This window comes from Gobio gobio, assembly GCF_949357685.1.
Source record: "Gobio gobio genome assembly, chromosome: 1".
Classification (NCBI taxonomy): Eukaryota; Metazoa; Chordata; class Actinopteri; order Cypriniformes; family Gobionidae; genus Gobio; species Gobio gobio.
The window spans coordinates 43270841-43292618 of NC_137097.1; the positions used below are offsets into that span (position 1 = coordinate 43270841).

The window sequence follows — 21778 nt, forward strand, 5'->3', positions numbered from 1 at the left end:
AAGTGCGCATGTGTTGCTCCGTATTTAATTATAACTTCAGATGCATTATATTTTAATTTGTAGGGCCCTATGAAATCGGTTTTATTTTTTCCAAATTTCATTAAAAAAAATTCCAGATTCCTTTTTTTTCTGTTTTAATTTTTTCTGGATAGTTATATACAATTGTATTAACCAAAAAGCATGTCTAATAAATTGAAACTTGAATAATTTAACGGCAATTTATTAAAAGTTTAACTAAATATATATTTATTTGTTTTATGTAGCTATTTTCTGGTAATCAAATGGCATAGAAGATTTATCTTTTATTCCAATGAAAATTAAACAAACCCTTTCATTTTTGTACATTCAAAGTGCAACGCAACAGAGGATTTAGGCCTACTGTTAAAATTGTTACATTAAGACAGACATTATACTGTCCAAACTTTTATTTTGACGGGTTGCCTAGACCATTTTCTGTGTATGTTATGATGATAGTTTCTCTCAAATGAAACGGTTCAATGCTCGTGGCCTATGATTTCTGCAATGCAGAAAATGCAAATGGAATAGGGGAATCCAGTCATAAAAATTGAATTTAATGTTTAACGCGGAATGTCACGGAATTTGTCAAATTTTGGATGAATAAATCCAATGCAAGTCAGTACACTTCAATCAAATCACGATATGGACTACTAGTGTATGTGAATAATAAACAGCAAAAATACAATTTAAATATGAATCCTGCATGTTTCGTGTCTCTGTGGGAATTAATTGAGCGTTGCGCGTGCTTCAGTAGTAAACCGTGCATCTGAGTTTTTATGAATGGATTCTGTGATCCTGTAGCCTACTCGTCTTCTGAATCGCGGAAATCATTTGGGGCGCTACACTTTCTACAAGAAGCACCTTCAACGCGGATGCGCGGGCGGTTGTCGTGGTAATGAACACCACAGCAACCACTTGTGCATCCGCTGAACTTGCATATAAAAAGCATTTTAGGGGGCCCTTGGCTTATCGGGGCCCCAGGCAGTCGAATATCTTTGCCTAATGGTTAAGTCCGCCCCTGGATGTAGCCTACACTATCTTTAAAAAAAAAAAAAAAAAAAAAAACACACACACATATATATATATATATTTAGATAGATATTTTTTTTTAAAGATAGTGTAGGCTACATCCACTTCTAGTACAATTATGTGGTTTTGTTTCACTAATACAGTGTATACTTTTTTTTAAATTTACCCCGAAACAATGGAAGTGAAATGTGACAACGTCACTGATAAAATAATATCAGATGTCTTATTTTAAATAAACACAAAAAAACAGAGATGAAGAAATTTACTTTTGCTATGGTTAAATAAATGTTGAGTGATATCTTCCAAAGATTTTGTAATTTTGGCGCAATTTTTTCTCTAAATAATGTTGAAATGGCAACTAGTAAATACACTAAGTTTCGTCATCCTGGCATGTGTGGAAAGTGTTAAACCATATGTGTTACAACTAACCCCACTCCCCCCTATATTTTGTAGACCATATGCAAATGTATGATTCTATTTTCTGTATTTAAAATTAGTTTTATGCAGCAAATATTGGCAAACATTCAACAACATATCAGATTTTTCGATTTATTTTTGTTCAAGTGTTTAGCGACACATGTTCAAGTGTTTAGCGACACATCATCACACATCCCTAGGCCAGACCCTCAGTCAGACACAGAGACCAAATACAACCTTTAGAAAACATATGAAGAAACAAACAATCAGTGGTTCTATTGATTAAAGGGTTACTTCAGCGATTAGCATTAAGCTTTGTATCAGTAGAAAACTGGTAGTATATTAAAGTTATGGTACTTTCCCCCCTCATGTTCCCCTGAGACGAGAGAATTCTGCATTTTATTTCTGGAAAAAAATCCTCAGATGACGCAAATATCGTCATTTTGTGTCATCTGAGGATTTTTTGGCCAGAGGCTAGAGACTACAGCCAGTAGTAGGAGCTAGTTCCGCATGTTATCAACCTGCCCACAGCGGAGGGATCTCACTCACAGAATGTAAATGTGCATGGCCGCTCGGCGTAGGCATGATCTGATAACGCGCCAGACTGGACACGTGTCGTGAATGACTGCCGCGCTTACCTCAGCTCTTCGCTCTCGTGATGAATGAAATCTGACACCTGCTGCGTCTGTGTTGTGTCGTTCGGCTCACTCACACTTTATTGAAAAGGCACGTTCAGTTTTTAATTGTAGTGTCTATTCTCTAACTAAACAAAATGATTTTATTACTATGAAAATCAAAACGACAGTGGGGGCAGTGTCACGGTGGGCAAGTGATAACCAGTGGCTGTGGCTGTGGCTTTGGAAGTGGCCTCAGCGAAGCAAGTGCATTCTGGGAGTTGTTGTCTTTCATCCACATGAGACAAAAATACATGTCTTTTCCCAGTCTAGAAGGCACCAAATTCAAAAAATAATTTCACATTTCTACTACATAAATGACCTAGTTTAAATACACATTCATCTTCCCAGCGCTGAAGTACACCTTTAAGTAATATTATAACTGGAAAGAATCATTAAAAATTATTATAATAATATAGGAGGATAAATATTGATTAATGCTTTAATAATACATTTAATTAGGATCTATATATAGGTATATTGAAGCAGCAGTGGATTTCAGAATCCGCACCCTTTAAAATTATTTACCAATATTTCTATAAAATACAGTGCATTTGGAAAGTATTCACAGCACTTGACTTTTTCCACATTTTGTTATGTTACAGCCTTATTCCAAAATTGATTAAATTCTTAATATTTTCCCTCAATTCTACAAACAATACCCCATAATGACAATGTGAAATAAGTTTGTTTTTAAATCTTTGCAAATGTAATAAAAAAAAAAATCACAAGTATTCACAGCCTTTGCCATGACATTTAAAATTGAGCTCAGGTCCATCCTGTTTCCCCTGGTCGTCCTTGAGATGTTTCTCACCTGTGGTAAATTCAGTTGATTGGTCTTGATTTGGAAAGGCACACACCTGTCTATACAAGGTCCCACAGTTAATAGTGCATGTCAGAGCACAAACCGAGCCATGAAGACCAAGGAATTGTCTGTAGACCTCAGAGACAGGAATGTGTCAAGGCACAGATCTGTGGAAGGGTACAGAAAACGTTCTGCTGCATTGAAGGTCCCAATGAGGACAGTGGCCTCCATCATCCGTAAATGGAAGAAGTTTGGAACCACCAGGGCTCTTCCTAGAGCTGGCCGTCCGGCCAAACTGAGCGATTGGGGGAGAAGGGCCTTAGTCAGGGAGGTGACCAAGAACCCGATGGTCACTCTGACAGAGCTCCAGCGTTTTTCTGTGGAGAGAGGAGAACCTTCCAGAAGAACAACCATCTCTGCAGCAACTCCACCAATCAGGCCAGTATGGTAGAGTGGCCCGACAGAAGCCACTCCTCATTAAAAGGCCGCCTGGAGTTTGCCAAAAGGCACCTGAAGGACTCTCAGACCACGAGAAACAAAAATTATCTGGTTTGATGAAACTCTTTGGCCTGAATGGCAAGCGTCATGTCTGGAGGAAACCAGGCATCGCTCATCACCTGGCCAATACCATCCCTACAGTGAAGCATGGTGGTGGCAGCATCATGCTGTGGGGATGTTTTTCAGCTGCAGGTACTAGTATACTAGTCAGGATCGAGGGAAAGATGAATGCAGCAATGTACTGAGACATCCTTATTGAGCGCTCTGGACCTCAGACTGGGGCAAAGGTTCATCTTCCAACAGGACAACGATCCTAAGCACACAGCCAAGATAACAAAGAAGTGGCTATGGGACAACTCTGTGAATGTCCTTGAGTGGCCCAGCCAGAGCTCAGACTTGAACCCGATTGAACATATTTGGAGAGATCTGAAAATGGCTGTGCACCGACGCTCCCCATCCAACCTGATGGAGCTTGAGAGGTCCTGCAAAGAAGAATGGGAGAAACTGCCCAAAAATAGGTGTGCCAAGCTTGTAGCATCACACTCTAAAAGACGTGAGTCTGTAATTGGTGCCAAAGGTGCTTCAACAAAGTATTGAGCAAAGGCTGTGAATACTTATGTACATGTGATTTTTTTTTCTTTCCGGTTTTATTTTTTATAAATTTGCAAAGATTTCAAACAAACTTCTTTCACATTGTCAATTTGTCATTATGGGGTATTGTTTGTAGAATTGATGAAAAAAATAATAAATTCGATCCATTTTGGAATAAGGCTGTAACATAAAATGTGGAACAAGTGAAGCACAGTGAATACTTTCCGGATGCACTGTATATGGAAGCTTGTTTCCGCCACAAAATAAAAAAAAATAATTGCAACTTTTTTTCTCACAATTGCAATTTATAGAGTCAGAATTGCGTGACAGTCACAATTGCGAGAAAAAAAGGTCAGAATTGTGAGATAAGAAGATGCAATCACCTTTTTTGTTTTTTTATTCTTTGGCGGAAACAAGCGTCTATAAATATGAAAATTTAAAACAAAACTATTGCCAAGTTATTACTTTCATTATTATAGCTTCTTTTTTCTTTACATGTTGCCCAAAAAACACATTCATATGCAAATTAGAGACAATGAATAGATACATTGTATATAATGAGAAAACACATTTTTGCCATGTTTATGCACATACTGTATAAAGTTTGGTTCTGAAAACCCTGATTTAAATGCAGGCAAAAACATGCAAAATATAAACATTTTCTTCCAACATTATTCTCATATCTGTTTTACAGAGGACAAGTTATAGAAAAAAAAATAGCATGGAACCTAAAAAGTTGACGTATAACGAATATAAAAAGTTAATATAAAAAACCCTGTTCATGGTTATAGAGTCTTGTTTTCATTTTCCTGGTCCTGGTGTTCTCTACATAGGATATATCATAAAAAAAAAAAAAAAAATTTCGCCATTTGTTTCTTATACTTCAAACAATATTAAAATATATTTTTAAAAAAGAGAAAAAATCAAAACGTTTTGTTTTCTATGGGTCTCAGGTTTCTGTTTCCCTGAAGAAAGGAACAGCCAGTCTCTGTTAGTCTGTGAGCAGGGTAATCTGATGATGCTGCTGTCAGTGAGAGCTCCATATGGCGCCAAACGCTCACTGACCTGGATTTCTTCACTTTCTCTGTCCACACAAATCTGCTTAAACTCCAGTGGTTTAAAACCCAGCCTGTGCCACAGCAATGCAGGAGAAAATTTATATTTTGTACTTTTTTGTTTTAAAACCAATCAATATAATAACCTTCCCCATGTGCAATGATATTAAATCTGTATCATGATTTGAATGTTTAATAAGGGTGCTTGAGGAATCATGTGCATTAATTGATGTGTAGTTAAGCCTTTAACAGCAGTTGAAGAGATTTAAGCTTTGAGGCTTTACAGCCAACCTGTTTTGAGCATACAAGGACACATGATGGCTGTGTCTGAAAACGTAAAACTGCTGCCTTCAGCGGATGCATTCCAAGGTAGAAAGGCATCAAGGCACGTCCAAATCCAATGTTAGCTTTACTTCCTGTCTCCTGAGATGCTGTACCTTCATCTGATCGATTTTTGAAGGCAGCATAGATGTATCCTTCTCTGCCTTTGATATCCCACAATCCTGTGACAGTTAAGCTAAAAACTAAAAATGGCGCCTGAAAGTTGCGATTGGTGGTAAATGTAAGTTTTTGACCAACGTTTTCCACTTTTGATGTCATTTCTAGTGAGAAATTACTATTGTAGTAATTAAATACTTGTTTGGTTATCACCAAAGCTCTCTCTGTTTAGTTTAACCGTTACGCTGCTACAGAAGTCTGTCTGAAATCAGTTTTGTGAAGGACCTTCGTACACAAACGCTGGCTCTAAAGTCATTGCCTGATAAGACAACAAGTCACTGCCTCAGTTTTCGGATGCAGCTGATGAGTTTTTTCAGAAGGGGCTAAGAAATACAATTTAAATGTTTTAATATAGGCCCTTTGTTTTTATTGTACAAAGGAACATAATTGTTTACATATCCTACTGAAACAGTATAAAACATCAAGGGAAAGACATTTGCTATTGTTAAGACCGAGAGAGAGGGAGAGAAAGAACAACTCAAGTGTAAAAAACTGCTACTAAAGAACTTCTAAAATACAATAATAAAAAACCAACCTTGCTATTTTATGTAAATGTAATGATAAGAGTTGAAGATAGCATTTGACAAGAGTTTGCAAGTGCCTGTAAGAGACTACTGTTCCTTAATATAATTCATAACACATCTTCAACTAATTTGTTATCTAGCATAGATTCTACTCATCCCATATTACAGAGCTTTTCATCAGATTCAAGTTACCAATACTTTTGTTCACGATTTGCATCATAAGAGTCTCAATTTCCATCACCACATTAACTGAAATGTGATAGTATCAGTCCTTGCTTTAATCAGTGTATGTTCACGGCCAAAGGAGGTCCAATGTATCTGTTATTTTCAAGGTTTAAAAGAGAAGAAAAGTGTCCTAACCTCCTGTATAAAACACCTTACTGCTCTTGTGATCCTCCCTCACTCTGTTCCCAGTATTTTCTCTTGCGTTTTCTCTCCGCCATGACCAAGGCACCAAAGACAGTCACAATCACAGTAGCAATGATGACCAACACAGTAACGGTCTCAGCCATACACAACTGGCTGTCCACCCAAGCCAAAGAGGCTCCGGCAAGCTGCCAGGGCTCCCGACAAGTCACGTTGTGATAGTCGTCCACAAGGAGGTGCCGCACACTAAGCAGCTTGCTAAAGACACGGTGCAGGTCGCAGTCACAGTTCCACGGGTTCCCAGCCAACTGCAGGTGCGTAGCAGCTGTGTGCAAGCTCAGGAATGTCTTAAAGTTCAGGTGTTCCAGATGATTCCCCTCCAAGCCCAACAGAGAAAGACTGTGTAATGGTGCTAGTGCATTTACCTCGATCCGAGAGATGTTGTTGTTCCCCAGGAGCAAAACTTCCAGTCCGGGCAGCATGGTGAGAGATCCGTCTCGCACAACACCCAGGCGGTTCCCTTGGAGGTAAAGGTGGCGCAGGCGGGACAGGCCACGGAATGCGCCGGGTTCAACAGATTGGATACGATTGTAACTGAGGTCCAGCTTCTCAAGGCTCTCCAGATGTTCTAGACCTGGAGGTTTCAACAGCACCAGTGCATTGTGGTCCAGTCGCAACTCGCGCAGGGAAGACAGACTTTCCGAAAAATTAGGAGGGATCTTGGTGAGGTTGTTACGACTCATGTCCAGCTTCTCCAGAAAGGACAGAGAGAAAAAAGCCTGTGGGAAACGGACATTTGAGTAAATGTATACGGTCTCAGCACAACTCCCAACTGTCAAAACCAAGCAACACACTTCAAAATTAAGGTTGTAAATGGGTTTTTTCCGAAGCATTTTGGCTTCACCAAAGAACCATTGTTTTCTTATTGTAAAGAACAATGTAATAATGTATGGAACCTTTTTTTCAGTAGATAAAGGTTCTTTATTGGCTTCAATGGTTCCATGAAGAACGTTTAACATCCATGGAACCTTTCAATTCCAAAAAAGTTTCTTTATAGTGGAAAAGGTTTTTTCAGATTGTTAAAATGTTCTTTACAAAATGTGAAGGTTCATCATGGAATATCAATGCCAATAAAAACACTTTTTATTTTTTGGTGTGTATACCACGGATTGAATAAATGGTCTCACCTGCGTATGAAGAACCTGGATGCTGCTGTCCGAGAGCACTAGAATACGCAAAGACCAAAGGCCAGCGAAAGCTCGACTCCGGATCTCCGTGAGCTTGTTTCCTCCCAGGTCTAGGAGCCAGGTGCCGTGGGGAAGTCCGTGCGGGATATCCTCAAAACCCCTGGCATGGCAATCCACCAGGTCTGAGTGTTCATAGCCAGGGCCGGCTCTAGCTCTTTGGTTGCCCTAGGCGAGATTGAGTTTTGCGCCCCCCCCCCCCCCCCCCCCTAATTGTTAAGCCCACCGGCAATAGTTGCCAGTGTATAGGTGTCATTTTCCTTCTGTAAGTATTTTTCTAAATATTATCCATGTTTTATATCTTAATGACACACAAGCAGACAACCAAATAAAGGATTTCAAGAAAAAAAAAAGTATTAATTTCCTTCCTGTCACATGAGACTGCCCACTTCCTACCCCTACTTCCAGGGAGCACAACGAAGGCAAACCCTCCCAAAGAAAGGATATTTTCATGTTACTAATAAGTATTTTTGTTGACATATATCAACATAATCATGAAGGTCTCTAGAATCATCCAAACATAACAAATCTTACAACAGATCTATAGTTTTTAGTATACTTAGTCAAACATAATAAATTTGATTATGAATACAGATTGATCTGTTGAAAGCAGTTATTTTGAGTTAGATGCTAAATGTTCTCCTCTTATCCATATTTGACATTGAAGGGGTGCATAGGCTACAACATATTTGCCCACCGGCAACTATAGATGCCACAGATTCAAATACGATTTTCAAGAAAAAATACAAAAACCTGGGGAAAATAAATGCAGGACATGCCATTCAGAAAAAAATTGGGCACAAATGGGTTAAGTATTTATAAAAATTATACAAACAAAAATGCTCCTATAGTTACTCCAAGACTTAAAAAGCTAATTATGACTTAAATGATACACTCTAATAAATTGCACATACAAAAATGTTACAAAGAACGTTGGAGGATATTTAACAAATTATGACTCAAACTATGGATGAACAAACAAAAAGGCTTTTATAGTCACTCCAACACTCAATCAAGAAAATTAAGACTTGAAGGATCAACTGCAATAAATTGTTCATACACAAATGCTAGAAAGAATGTTCAAGGATATTTACCAAATATTAACTCCATAAACTGTGCAAAAACTCTCTTAAGCACCTGTAAAGACACTTAAGCAAATGATGACCCATAAACTGGATTAACTTTACCCTCTACAAACAAAAGTGCTATTATGGATACACTGTACTTACCACTACAAAATTAAAATATATAAGTTCTTGTAGCTCTATCCCTATCTTAAATAATAAAAGATGAACAGTTGTTTCTGGCATTTCTATTCACCTTCAAAATTGACGCAGCATTAAAATTTGGCTCGTCTGGATTTCCTTATTGTCAGTGAAATGCGTAGAAATATGTAGATAACTAGCTAGCTAGTGATATCTTAGTGACAGCAATAAAACGTCCAATGCTGTCCAATATTAGTTGATAATATCGATAATACGAAGTAAATTTATTTCGTTTGACACCTTTATGGCCGAGATGAGAAGACTTACCTCTATACTGGGCTTTCTTTTGATCGTCTGCCTTTCTCTTTTTCCGTCCCTGTGCACTCGAGGGTTTAGACCGCTTCATTTTTGAAGAACACGCCAGTGATGAGCACATGCCTGACCTAACGCCTGAACGCCTGTGCTCGACAATAATAATAATTCAATCTAATAATCAGGTTAAGTAATTAAACGTGCGGCTGAGGGGGCGCCCAAGGATGATCATGTTTAATAAACAGTATGTTTTATTTTGCTTGTTTTAATTCTATGCTTAATGGGAAGTAAGTTTAAGGGCGCCACTAGAGGGCGCCTGGCTACGCCCCCAACACATTTGTCGCCCTAGGCAACCGCCTAGCTCGCCTATAGCAAACGCCGGCCCTGTTCATAGCACTGGCAGAGGTGACTACACAGTCTTGAGCTCCTCGACGGAGACAGAAAGAGTATAAGCATTGCGACCGACGGCAACATGATGTGATGACAGATTCAGAGAGCAACCTGGTGCTCTTTTTTTGTTGATGACCAGGACTTAACGGATCCTCAGCGTTCTACTATAAACGCAGTTTCCATAGGCTATGCTTCTGTATTGAAATAGCAACACAGACTTTTCCAGATCAGCAGAATATTCAGTGTCTGCAGTGCAGCTGAAATGTATGTCAGAAGCATTTAATCGCCTTAAAACCATATGCGACTCAATTTCTTTTTTCCCCCCACACGGTCACACACGCAATAAACACAAATTAAATCAGTACCACCTAGTAGTAGCCTACAAAAAGAGCATTACACAGTTATTGTTATATTGTTTTATTCCTTTCCTCCACTAACTATACGGGGAAAACGCGGTTCTCGTCTATGACAGCGTTCTTTCTGTTACTCCGGTTCCACAACAAGACAAGCAGCGCACTAGTGATGAGAAGACTCCTTTAAGTGAATCGATTCTTTCGAGCGAGTCGTTTCAAAGAACCGGTTAAAAGCAATAAGCGATTTTTTTTTTACGTTTATGACCTAATCATATAAACACAATACTCTAAAACGTTCCAATATAGTTGTGTATACATGGGTACATACTGCTGTTCATTGCAATTGGATTTGCGATGGTTATTTTTGTGCCAGTTCAGTTTGGTTGCAGCAATGGTTCAGCTCAAAAAGTTGCTTGGTTTAATTCTATACTGTCTGTATTAAAATGGTAGGCTATGTGTAAAAATCCTATGCCTATATATCTATATTAAACAGACACTTAAAAGCGTCTGCCAAATAAATGAATGTTCTTAGATAAATCGTATAAAAACATTTCCAGAGCCTGTAGCAGGCCTAACATTGAATCTATTTCAAACGATTTACCGACATGATTCGACTCATAGGAACAATCTGTGCACTCAGAAGGGCAGCTGTCACATTTGGTCATAATCCAATAGGACCAAACCACGGCTATCCTAGCCTACGTTGCATTTTTTATTTATTTAAATGAACTATGTACAATTCTTATAGTGTCAAATATGATTTAATTACGCACAATAATCTCAGCCAAATTCCTGATGTTTAAATTTAGAAATATGTCGTCAATGCCAGCCGAGAGAGATTTATTATATAACACAGAATTACTGTATATCCCCGGAACAAATGGACTTTTAAAGACGCAAGCGGATTATGCAAAGGTCTCAGTTCTCTCATCGTGAAGCGTGGCATTTTGAACGGAGCCGCCTTAAAGAAACAGTAGACCTACAAGCCAAAATAAATATTGCCATTATTTACCCTCCCACGTCACAATACCCATAGTCTACTATATACCCGTTTCTTTCTTTCTCTTTTTTTTTTGGACGTGGTAGGGGAGACTGGGGGCAATTGTAAAATCTCAAATCTATGAAACTCATTTTGCATGTGCTCTGTGGAGATCCCTCTCTGCCTTCCAAAGGACAAGCTGCTGAGTGATACTTGGTAAAGTTTTTCTGTAAAGATTTATTTTTGAGGCATAAAATTTTTTTTTTCACATCCACAGTATTTTCCTCATACTATCTAACCCATTCATGTCTATGAATTGACCAAAAATAAAGTAAGAGACTAACAGTCCTTTCCATTCAGTCTGACTTTTCTTTTTGTGTTTCAAGTAGGCTACAAACTCCCAACACTTGGGGCCTGTACCATGATGGTAGTTTAACAAACTCAGGGTTACGAGACTAGTTTCGAGTTGACAAAACCAAACCAATCTATTCAGGCTTTGTTGGTCCCATGATGCTGATCATCAGCTTTCTCTGTCAACTCACGCTTTGATCCTGAGTTTAGGAGTTTAGCTGTGACATCAGTAGTGAACAGCCAATCACACGCTGTAGATCAGCGAAACTGAGATTCACTTCTCGCGAGAGAAGCAGCGAAATTTCATTTCTCTCTTCTGCAGAATATTACATGATTGAAAAATATTAAGAATTTAAACAAATTTACACAGCAAGAAGAGCTGTCTATAAAAGAGGACAAAATATTCACTACGTCAATGCAAGTAAAAGTTATGAAGTTAGTTTAGGTGATATATAGAGAGAATTGAACATTTAAGCTCACATGTAGTAATTTTTATAGCTTTATTTATTGATTTTAAAGCTTATTTGTATGACCTTTTATATAGGCAATTTATATTAATTTCAACTAAGTGCCTATTAATCATTAACTAATGATACATGTGTAATTGATTAAGGGATTAATAATTACAGAAATGATGTCTAAATCATTAAAATTATTATTCTTATAAATAAGCATTGTTAAAAGCCAGACACTTTAGTCTTTAATAGCCATTTGCTATGCCGTGACCTTTAATGTGGAGTGGAAACAGGGGGAGTGACTTTATTGCATCAGAGTCACTTTGCTCACAGCTGATTGGTCTAATTTCAGTTTGAGATCTCTTATCCAGAACATAACCTGCCCTGGAGCAGGTTAGCCATGGAGCGTAAGTTACTATGGAGATGAACACAGCTAAAAGCCAAACCACTTTAATAAAACCCAGGATTAGCACAAACTAAGCTTAAACATATCTGGCTAGCCAGCTAAACCGGCTTCATGGTATAGGCCCTTGGTATCGGTTAACTAGACCCGATATAGTCCGGCTGAGTAACCCACTTCTAGCCAAAATAACTTGCAAGATGTATGATTTCATTTATTTGAAATTGACGACTAGTCTTCTTGAGCAACGGTTAGACGTATATTAAATGTTCACTGACAGACCAAATTTTGACAGACTTGTTTTAACCTATCACCAAACACTGCTGCCATGCAAATAAACGGCCAGAACTCATTAAAACTTTATTATTCAAGTTGAAAATGGTGCCGTGTAGTGGCCCCAAAGTAATGGTGATTATTATTATGTTATCTAATTATCTAATGATTTATTTACAAGGAAATTAATCAATCAAAAACTTTCTTTAACCGGACAATCACTTTTTTTTCTAGAGCTGTTGTACAGCCAAAACAATCTCCATTCCATTAATTTCCTATTATCACTGTAAAGCTGCTTTGAAACACTGTATTGTAAAAAGGCTGTTTGGACGGCTATTAGACGTCTTTTAAACGCAGAATTGCTTGATGGGAACCTCACTGCTGGGGTTATGCCTACATGCTAACCTTCAATGCAAACTAAAGTGACCCAACACACGATGTGCGATGGGGGTCGGGGCAGAAATACGAGATCATGTGTGATTAAATAATGCATACCGTTTGTACATTAATAATGGAAAAACCTTCAACATCAATGATTCATTCCAGTCAACTGCATGTCTCGTCCGTAAATATTCATTCAAACTCATTAAACAATGGTAAGGGATCCCCTTTGATTCACTGAGAAAATGAGTCACCAACTTAATCTGTCCCACCAAAGAATAGGGGTTACTATTGAAGATCAGAGATGTGCAAATACTCTAAAAACTAAAGTAATTAATTACTAGTTACTAATTACATCTTCAATAGTGTAATTAGATTACTGTACACATTACTCTCTCCAAAAAGTATTTAATCACTAATTACTTTCTAAATCCTATATCAACCTCGACTAGTTAAGTGATTCAAGGATAGACATTAAACGGCTCTTAATTCAAATAATATAAAACTACATAAATTAATCTTATTAACGGACCAAAGTATTACAAATGTGAGAAGAAAAAAACATGCATTTTAAAGTTAGACTTTAAATGTTGATCTTAATTCCACTATTGCATTATATATTATATTATATATAATTGTTCTACAGTCTGTACAGTATTTAGTTAAATTACATCTTAAGTAACTAATTAAATTACACAAAAAAATAAGAGCAATTTTTTCAAGGGAAAAGTAATTAAATTAGTAGTAAACTAGTTACATCAAACACTGTTGAAGATACAGTTGCAGACAACCAGTTGACTCAGACTATTATTATAGGCTGAATATAATTACATAAAAATAGTAATTGTTTAAACTGCTTCATCAGCAGCAGCAAAAAAAAAAAAAACTCTTCTCAAATATAAATTAACACTTGAACCAAATTATGAATACAATAAAAGAGGGAAAAAACAAGACAAGTGAGATTTCTCTTTTTTATTTCTTCATAACTATTTAAAAATAAAAAATAAAATACTGCGAAAGAAACCTATAGGCGAACAGCATCCTTGTTAACACACAGCGATATAAACTGGTATGCAACACGAATGCCTGTCACAGCTTGGCGCCACTGCTTGAGCCTCCATCAGGCTACGAGTTTCACGAGGCTGGGACGGGGAGGATTTCGGCTTCGAGCCAGTGTCGCCCACACCCCCCGTCCCAGTCTCTTAACATGGCAAGGTATAACTTTAACATTTCCTTTTCCCAAAAAGGTGATTACAAATATTCCCGTTCAGAAAGAGATCGGTCCTGTCGCGAGAGATGAGTAAGATATGAGCCGTCTTACGCTGACACATATCTAAAGAAAAATGACCGTTGTTGGAATAACGAAGGAATGCAAGTCAAAAAGAGGTGCGAGTCTCTCATTGGTCACTGCATGTACCCTTCCAGTTTGGATGTGTTTGGAAATAATAATAAAAATAATAATACAAACAAACATTGCGTCATAGAAAATGGTCCCACTATGGAAGAGATGGCAAGTACAGGACCAACATGGAAGAAAATGACGACAAAATATACCGCCAAGTAACCACGTTCTACAAGTAAACTGAAAGGATGCTTACAGCACTCAAGAGTGTTACTCCTTCGTCTATCACTTAAAAAGTGACATACAAGTAAAAAAAAAAAACGAAAAAAAAAGTGTTTTATATAAAAACAATGCTTCAGAAAATGAGATGTTGGGTAGATGCTAAGTGCAATTCAATTTTCCATACTTGCGCCTTCAGCTCTCAATCAACCTAAGCCTACAAAAATAAACCAGCATGTGCTGTTAAACAAATCAATCAACAGTTGTCCCATCTGAGGGGCATTATAACTTAGGAAAATACTTTTTGTTCCACCCACACACACTTTGTGCCACATTTTGTAGTGGAAGAAAGGAAGATCATGGATTTGAACAGAAAATTTGATTTTTTTTTTTGTGACTACATGAGATGAAATGAACGTGGGTTATTTGATGACAGGATGGGGCGGGGGTAGGTTTGGTGGGTAAGTGATGATGGAAAGGATGTTTTCTATATGAAATGATATTCTAAGACAGAACTATTTTTGCCCTCTCTTTTGTCAGTGGAAGCATTTTTTCTCTTCAGATGTGTAGGACCGTCATCCCTGCTCAAAACGCTGAGTATCAGCTATCTCAACCTTTGTCTGGCAATTGGTTTAAAAAAAACAAAAGAAAAGAAAAAAAAAAAAAACATCAGAAAATATTAATTTAAAACAAAAAACACTTCCTTTGTCAGCATATTGTTTCCTCTGACTGAGCCTGGGCTCATGATGATAAAGCAGAGTCCTTCTGTGTTTGTTGAGCTTGCTGTGAATGCGGCACTGATTTTTGGCTCTCCACATCCCGAAAATGTTTCTCGACCTGTGGACAGAGTACAAAGGTTAGAACAGTAAAACATCTCACATGAATATATTTATGTTATTATATCACCAGGATATTAATAGTAATTGTTTCAGCCATCTGCAATTTACATTTAATTGGAGTTAAAGCTTGTACCTCGTGTGTCTGTATTATAAATTCTAAGAAATCTAAAAACTGACTTAAAACATATTTTTTAACTTTTTAAAGCCGGCTCATTAAAACAACTTTTCAATGCAGTTATTTTCTGTACTGTGCTGACTTATTTCTAAAAGAAAATGAGCAAAAACCTATTTAAAGTGCTCTTTTCTTTTTAGCCAATAGGCTTTCATTTCAAATTATATCTACAAACCAACAATTTGCTGCTTGTCCAAGTAAAATAACCGTTTTATTTGCAGTAAAATATAAAAAAGTATATTATAAATACATACTTTTTTTATGAGAAAAGCAATACCTTTAATTGCTAATATAATAATATAAAATAAATGTATGAAATATGAAAAATTAAATGAGTTGAGTACACCATCTAGACATTATAGACTCAAATGTAACTGACATGGTCTTTAGTGAGCTTTTGTCCTTTATTAAAAGCTTAAAATCAAACTCAGTTGTAACTAAAACAATTATTAATTGTCATAAACAGGGCTAAAACGGGTTTAAGAAACATGTATACTGCAGGTCAAAAGTTTGGAGTCGGTAAGATTTTTAAAGACCCCTTGTGGTAAACATTACGTTTTTTATGTTGTTTGTTGTGCCTGTGTAATATGCTTTAAGACAAACCATGTGCCAATTCATCAATCAGCGCCATTGCTGAGTATTTTCTCCATAAAACTGCAGTGAACCAAAGACAAAAAAAACACAGCTTGAAATCGCCTTGTTCTCTACGTCCCAAACAAGCAACCAATCCCATCAATGTGCAGGGCGGGGGCAAGTCTGAGCTGGTGTGATTGAGTGGAGGCGGGGACTAATTTGCCTAATTATGGTTTTGCATATACAAGGGTGTAGCTATTTTAAATAATTTTTTGCCTTTTTTTATGACAGGATAGTTAGTTGACAGGGAGCGAAGTTGGAGAGAGAGAGGGGGACAAGATCGGGAAAGGTCCACAAGCCGGGAATCATACTTGGGACACCCGATGCGCAATTGCACTACATGTCGGCGTGCTTGCCGCTGACTGTAGCTATTTTAAGCATGAAGAAGTAAAAGTAAAAAGAAAGAGTAAAACACAGTAAAAAAAAAAAAAGTAATTTTGATTATCAAAGACAAGTATTGAGGGATAAAAGTATTGAGAGAAGTCTCTTAAGCTCACCAAGGCTGCATTTATTTGATTAAAAATATAGTAAAAATAGTAATACAGTGAAATATTAATAATAATAATAATAATAATATGTAGTTAAATACATTTTAAAATGCAATACATTTTTGTGATGCAAGGCTGCATCATTACATGATCCTTCAGAAATCATTCTGATATGATGATTTGATGCTCAAGAAACATTTATTACTATTATCGGTGTTGAAAAAAGTTGTGCTGCTTAATATCTATATGGAAACTAATATAAATATTTTTCAGGATTCTTTGACAAGAAATCAATTTAATGTGTCCTTGCTGAATTAAAGTATTCATTTCTTTCAAAAAACAAATCTTCCCGAACCTAAACTTTTGAACACTAGTGCACAATGCAGTGCAAAGTTGACACAACTTACTATTTTCCGCACGTGGCTTAAAGCGCTGCCCTCTTTGCCTTTACAGTTGTCCACTTGGTACGGCGGACTGATGACCACATCGTCCATCACGAGGATGTTTTTCTCCTGCCATTTGCATTCTTTAATGCTGCGGATGAACACGGGGAGGAAGAGAGTGAACGATTCATTCTGTTTGAGGCACAGTTGCTTGAAATAAACATATCTCCTAATTTATCCACAATACTGAGGATCGTTCACCATAATAAACAGCTCTAAAGCAGAACATTATAAAATATTGAACATTACTGAACTAATTACTCCCTCTAAAAAGTATTCAATTACTTTTTACTTTCTAAATCCCATATCAACCTCGACCAGTTGAACAATACAAGGATAGCCACATAAAATGTTAAATCCACTATTGCTTTACATAGAATTACATCAAAAATATCTAATTAAATGATATACAAATTAAGAGTAAGAAAAATAATTACATTTATTAGCCAATTGAAAGTAAACATATCAATTGGAGTCCCACTTACGTTTTATGAATGGTCTGGAACAGCTGTTGACCATCTACAGAGACACCAGCACTAATTGCATAAGCTTGCGACAACTTATCTTCCTTTTCCGCCCGTGCTCTATTCACAAGCTGAAAACAGCAACGGCAAAATAAAGAAGACATGAAATAAAGAGTCATTATTGACATCTTTCTGAATCATAGATTACTAGATGGCAAAAGAAAACGGGACATCATTTGGGCTCACCTTGCTAAAATTGAGAGATGCTAAAGGGGGAGGAGTTTCAGCACGGTCACTGATGATGTCCACTTCGGACACATAGGCCAAGTTAACAAGCGCCACATCGCTGAGGTTGGGATTACCGCTGGACGGGGCACATTCTGATAACACTAGTCAAGGTAGTGAGTTGCATTTATTAAAGCAATGCATGAGATAGAAGCCTCCTAGATCATGAATCAATGCTGTAAGCCCTACTTTGTGTATTTCTCCACTCTAGTTTCATGTTTAGCCTCTCGTGTTAACAATCAGGATAAAATGACATGAATGTCTGTCACTTAGGAGATGAGTGTCATGGTGGAGGCCGCTTAGCATGACAGAATGCAATCAGATATGAGCCGCATTCAACTGAGGAGCGAGCGAGGACAGGACGACCCGTCACTCAAAAGACATCACAGCAATAGCAAACCACATCCGATCAAGTCCTGCCCTAGATTCTTCAAATTTCATGCCGACTTTAAAAGGTATTCATATATTTTTTGGAGAAGATTAAAGGTTTAAACGTTAAATCAACACCTTTTTCAAGCCTTCATAAGCATAGAAAAAAAGCATACATTATGGTTTTCAGATGTGTTATGTAAAAAAAAAAATAATAATTTTTTTAATACTTAAAACTGAAAAAAAAAATAAAGCAGTGATGTCATCAAATTAGATATTACATAAGCTGTCGATTTTGGTTTAATGGTGACTTTAAATCAAATTATTGTACTTCCTTTAAATAACCTTGAATGCAATGGGTCTTACTATGCATTTGCAGACCAAGGGGACCAAACTGAGCTTCTTTTGGTGATGGTTATTCACGATCAGTCATTGGACAACTAAATGCTAAATAAATTAAACATATGAAGAGAAATGACAATAATCAGTTAAGTTTCAGAAACCTCCCTGTTTAGTACAGGTGGTTAAAAGCTTCTCAAACAAAGCGTATTTTATTTTTTAACATTTAGAGACTTATGAACAGGAATGGCAGCACATCAGGAGATTAGCAAGCAAATCACTGGGAACTAAGCATTGATAAAAACCAACTGCACTGATACAAATAGGGCATGGTGCATTGGGAAAATTATATAGGTCGTGTAAAAACGCAGTGAAATGCTTCATTTCGATGTACACACCACATTTATTGCATGTTAGGGTGCGCATTGTGTCAGGCAGAGAGACTGGGATGTTAGCGTTCAGGCTAGCTGACGCCCCCTAAGCACGCATGCGCAGATCGTTGTATGGCAGAGCAGCAATGCTGTAGTTGACAGCCTGTCCACCCTCGTTCACTTCCATTATGACTTAGGGACTGCAGTTCAAAAAATACAGCAAATAAACGCGCTAAAACCCTTTCGTTTAAGTCAGAAGCGTCAAAGTTTTCGAAGTAGAATTTACATGACTTGTCTATGACCTTTCCAGTCGCTTGGGATTACCGTATAATGAGACTAATTCGCTAATGAATTCAGACCGATTTGAGCCCGTTCGACTGAATGAAAAGATGCGTGAATCGGTCTTTTATGAATAAATCTTTTAAGCGAACGAATCGTTCTAGTTCACCTAATATGCCCCGACTCGTTTTTCTTTCTCTAAAAAATCTGAGGGTTCCCAACAAGACAAGTAAAATAAGGGAGACCGTACAATTATTTATAATAAATATGCCATTGTATATGCACGGTGCAGGCATGATGCATTACATTTTCATTAAAAGTAAAGGACAATAGCACAAATGGTTTACCACATAATTATGGGCTGTTATGTCACTCTTTCTCTATAGTTTGATACCAAGAAGTTTTAAAAATTGAGACATTTATTTTTAAACAAAACACATTGACTTGCCGCCACCAGCTGGCGTAATGATGTAACCTACAGAAAGGACCAGCGAACCGATTCAAAAGATTCGACTCACTGAGATGAATCAAAATCGCCACAACTAAAAGAATGTCAATCAGACATCAACACGGCTTTGCGAGCATTTCTAGCGCCACAAGCTCTACAGAAATGAGCAAAATCTACCAATAACTGGCAATTATACAACTAGACAATTACATATTCAATACGGCTTTCGCTACATTAAAACGTACTTTTCAAGGTGGTCAAGTATGAACAGGAGGACCCAGTACAATTATTATTATTCGTCGTCTGAAACACCATATTTTAGGCACAAAATTGCATGATGTGCGCGTTCACGTGTGTTTGCTATCGAGAGGATGTATTACACTCGCACGCTACGAACTAAAGACCACGAGAGTCAAATCTAATAACCAATCGGAGATTCAAAGGCGCCCCAGCTGACTCAGCGTGCGCGAAACACGGAAGCGACGCCGAGTGGACTGACTTCACTGTGGTGAAAATACCTTTGGCATACCCGCAGACCAGGCCTTTTGCAGTTGTGGATCCCGACGATTCAATGACACGCCGAGCCGATAAAAGGATACTCAAAGTCAGCATCTTGGACGGGTAGTCAAAAGCGACGACCTCTCCTTGCAAGCGCTGCCCCAGGCAGGTGAGGCAGGAGACATGGCTCCCGACGCTGAAATACTCCCCTGGTCCAGGAGCCGCCATCTTCTCCGCCAGGAAACGGGAGCAGTCGCCTCACTCACGTAAACACGCGCAGCCGCGTCAGTATGGGTGGGAGCCGAGTGGGCGTTCCGCGAGAATGAATGAAGTGACGCGAAAACGGGCGCTGCAAATGAAGCCACGCCCACTCTACTATGGAGTAGTAGATCATGAATATCTTACTACAGTGCACTGCACGCCCTCATTCTTACTCATCTTCCTGGTTTATACACAAAATTATTTGGAAACTATAGGGAAGCCAGTTGTTACCTTCTGTGACCCAAATCACTTTCAAACTTGATGCCCCAGCCCCAAATATGGCCCGCTTTAGAGGGACCCCCTTTAAGGCAGTTACATATTTTCAAGAATAAAGACCCTTTTATGCAGTGAAAAACAAACATATTATAAATGTATAAAATATTAGCTTACATTACATTGTATCTGTTTTCTACACACAATCAAAGTGCTTTTAAATGTATTAACTATAAAATTTAGCATCTTTCTCATGCTTTCTGGTCAGTTTTTGAAAGAAACCGTAATGTATACCGGTATAGCATTATATTACAAATATTCATCAAATACACAATATTTATATTTTTAGTATGCTAATCTTTTGTCTATAGAAAAAAAAAACAATAAACATATTTCCAAATGCATTACATTACAAATATTCATTAGAATAATAACAAAAAATATACAAATAATTGTATATAAATATATTATAATTAAAAAATACAAATAATAATAGTAATAATACCTTACTGATAATTATTAGTGGTTTAATTATTTTAAAGAACCTTTTAATATATACATATTTTTTTCACTAATTATAGAAAACACCTATATGAAAAAAAAAGCCTCATTACATGATTTCTGGGCTAAACTTGCACCTCATACTCACAATATTTATGATTTAATATGCACATTTTTGTGTGCTATTTTATCTATAGTAGAAAAAAATACCCATAAAAATATTTCATTGCAAATATTCATCAAACACATTAGAATATGAAATAAGAATATTAACAAAATATAAAAATAGTTGTATATAAATATATTATAATTAAAAATACAAATAGTAATAATAACTTATTGATAATTATCAGTGATTTAATTATTTTAAAGAACCTTTTATGGGACCCACACTTTATATTAGGTGGCCTTAACTACTATGTACTAACATTTAAATGAATCATGTGATTGTGTACATACATGTTTTTACATTGTACTTACATTAAAAAAAGACCCGCATGTAATTACATCTGTAATTAATTTCAGTAGTTACAGTAATACAATTACACTGTGGACACTTCCCTCACACCTAACCATACTCTTAAACTTACCCATACCACCACACCTGTCCCTAACCTTACCCGTATCCTCAATATCAGCAAAAGTGTTTACAATATGAACACAATAAGTACATTGTACTTATTTTTTGATGTAAGTACATAGGAGTTAAGGCCACCTACTATAAAGTGGGACCAAATATATCAATAAAGACAAGCTGAATAGAAAAATAAAAAAATGCAGGAAGTTAAGACAAAGG

At 37.1% G+C, this 21778-nt stretch overlaps 1 protein-coding gene across 2 annotated transcripts; it reads right to left on the reverse strand.

Annotated features, from left to right (window-relative positions):
- Positions 1-13775: 13775 nt before the first annotated feature.
- On the reverse strand, positions 13776-20294 carry lsm12a (LSM12 homolog a). Of its 2 annotated transcripts, XR_013816800.1 has the most exons (6): positions 20109-20294; positions 17665-17798; positions 17440-17549; positions 16919-17045; positions 14026-15216; positions 13776-13960 (listed from the first exon to the last, which is right to left on the reverse strand). XR_013816800.1 is itself a non-coding variant. In XM_079820545.1 (5 exons), the coding sequence occupies exons 1-5, from the start codon at positions 20233-20235 to the stop codon at positions 15121-15123; spliced, it is 594 nt and encodes a 197-aa protein (XP_079676671.1). In that variant the 5' UTR covers positions 20236-20275; the 3' UTR covers positions 13776-15120. The 2 variants fall into 2 exon arrangements, 1 of the variants encoding a protein (XP_079676671.1); XM_079820545.1 differs by having other exon boundaries at positions 13776-15216; positions 20109-20275.
- Positions 20295-21778: the final 1484 nt, after the last annotated feature.

What these genes read in the sequence shown, in the direction of transcription:
- lsm12a (XM_079820545.1), bottom strand. Translation starts at nt 20,235, where the DNA reads ATGGCGGCTCCTGGACCAGGGGAGTATTTCAGCGTCGGGAGCCATGTC. An exon ending in GTCCAAGATGCTGACTTTGA is followed by an intron (nt 17,799 to 20,108) that starts GTATCCTTTTAT and finishes TAGTGTTATCAG; the next exon opens with AATGTGCCCCGTCCAGCGGT. An exon ending in CATCTCTCAATTTTAGCAAG is followed by an intron (nt 17,550 to 17,664) that starts GTGAGCCCAAAT and finishes TGCTGTTTTCAG; the next exon opens with CTTGTGAATAGAGCACGGGC.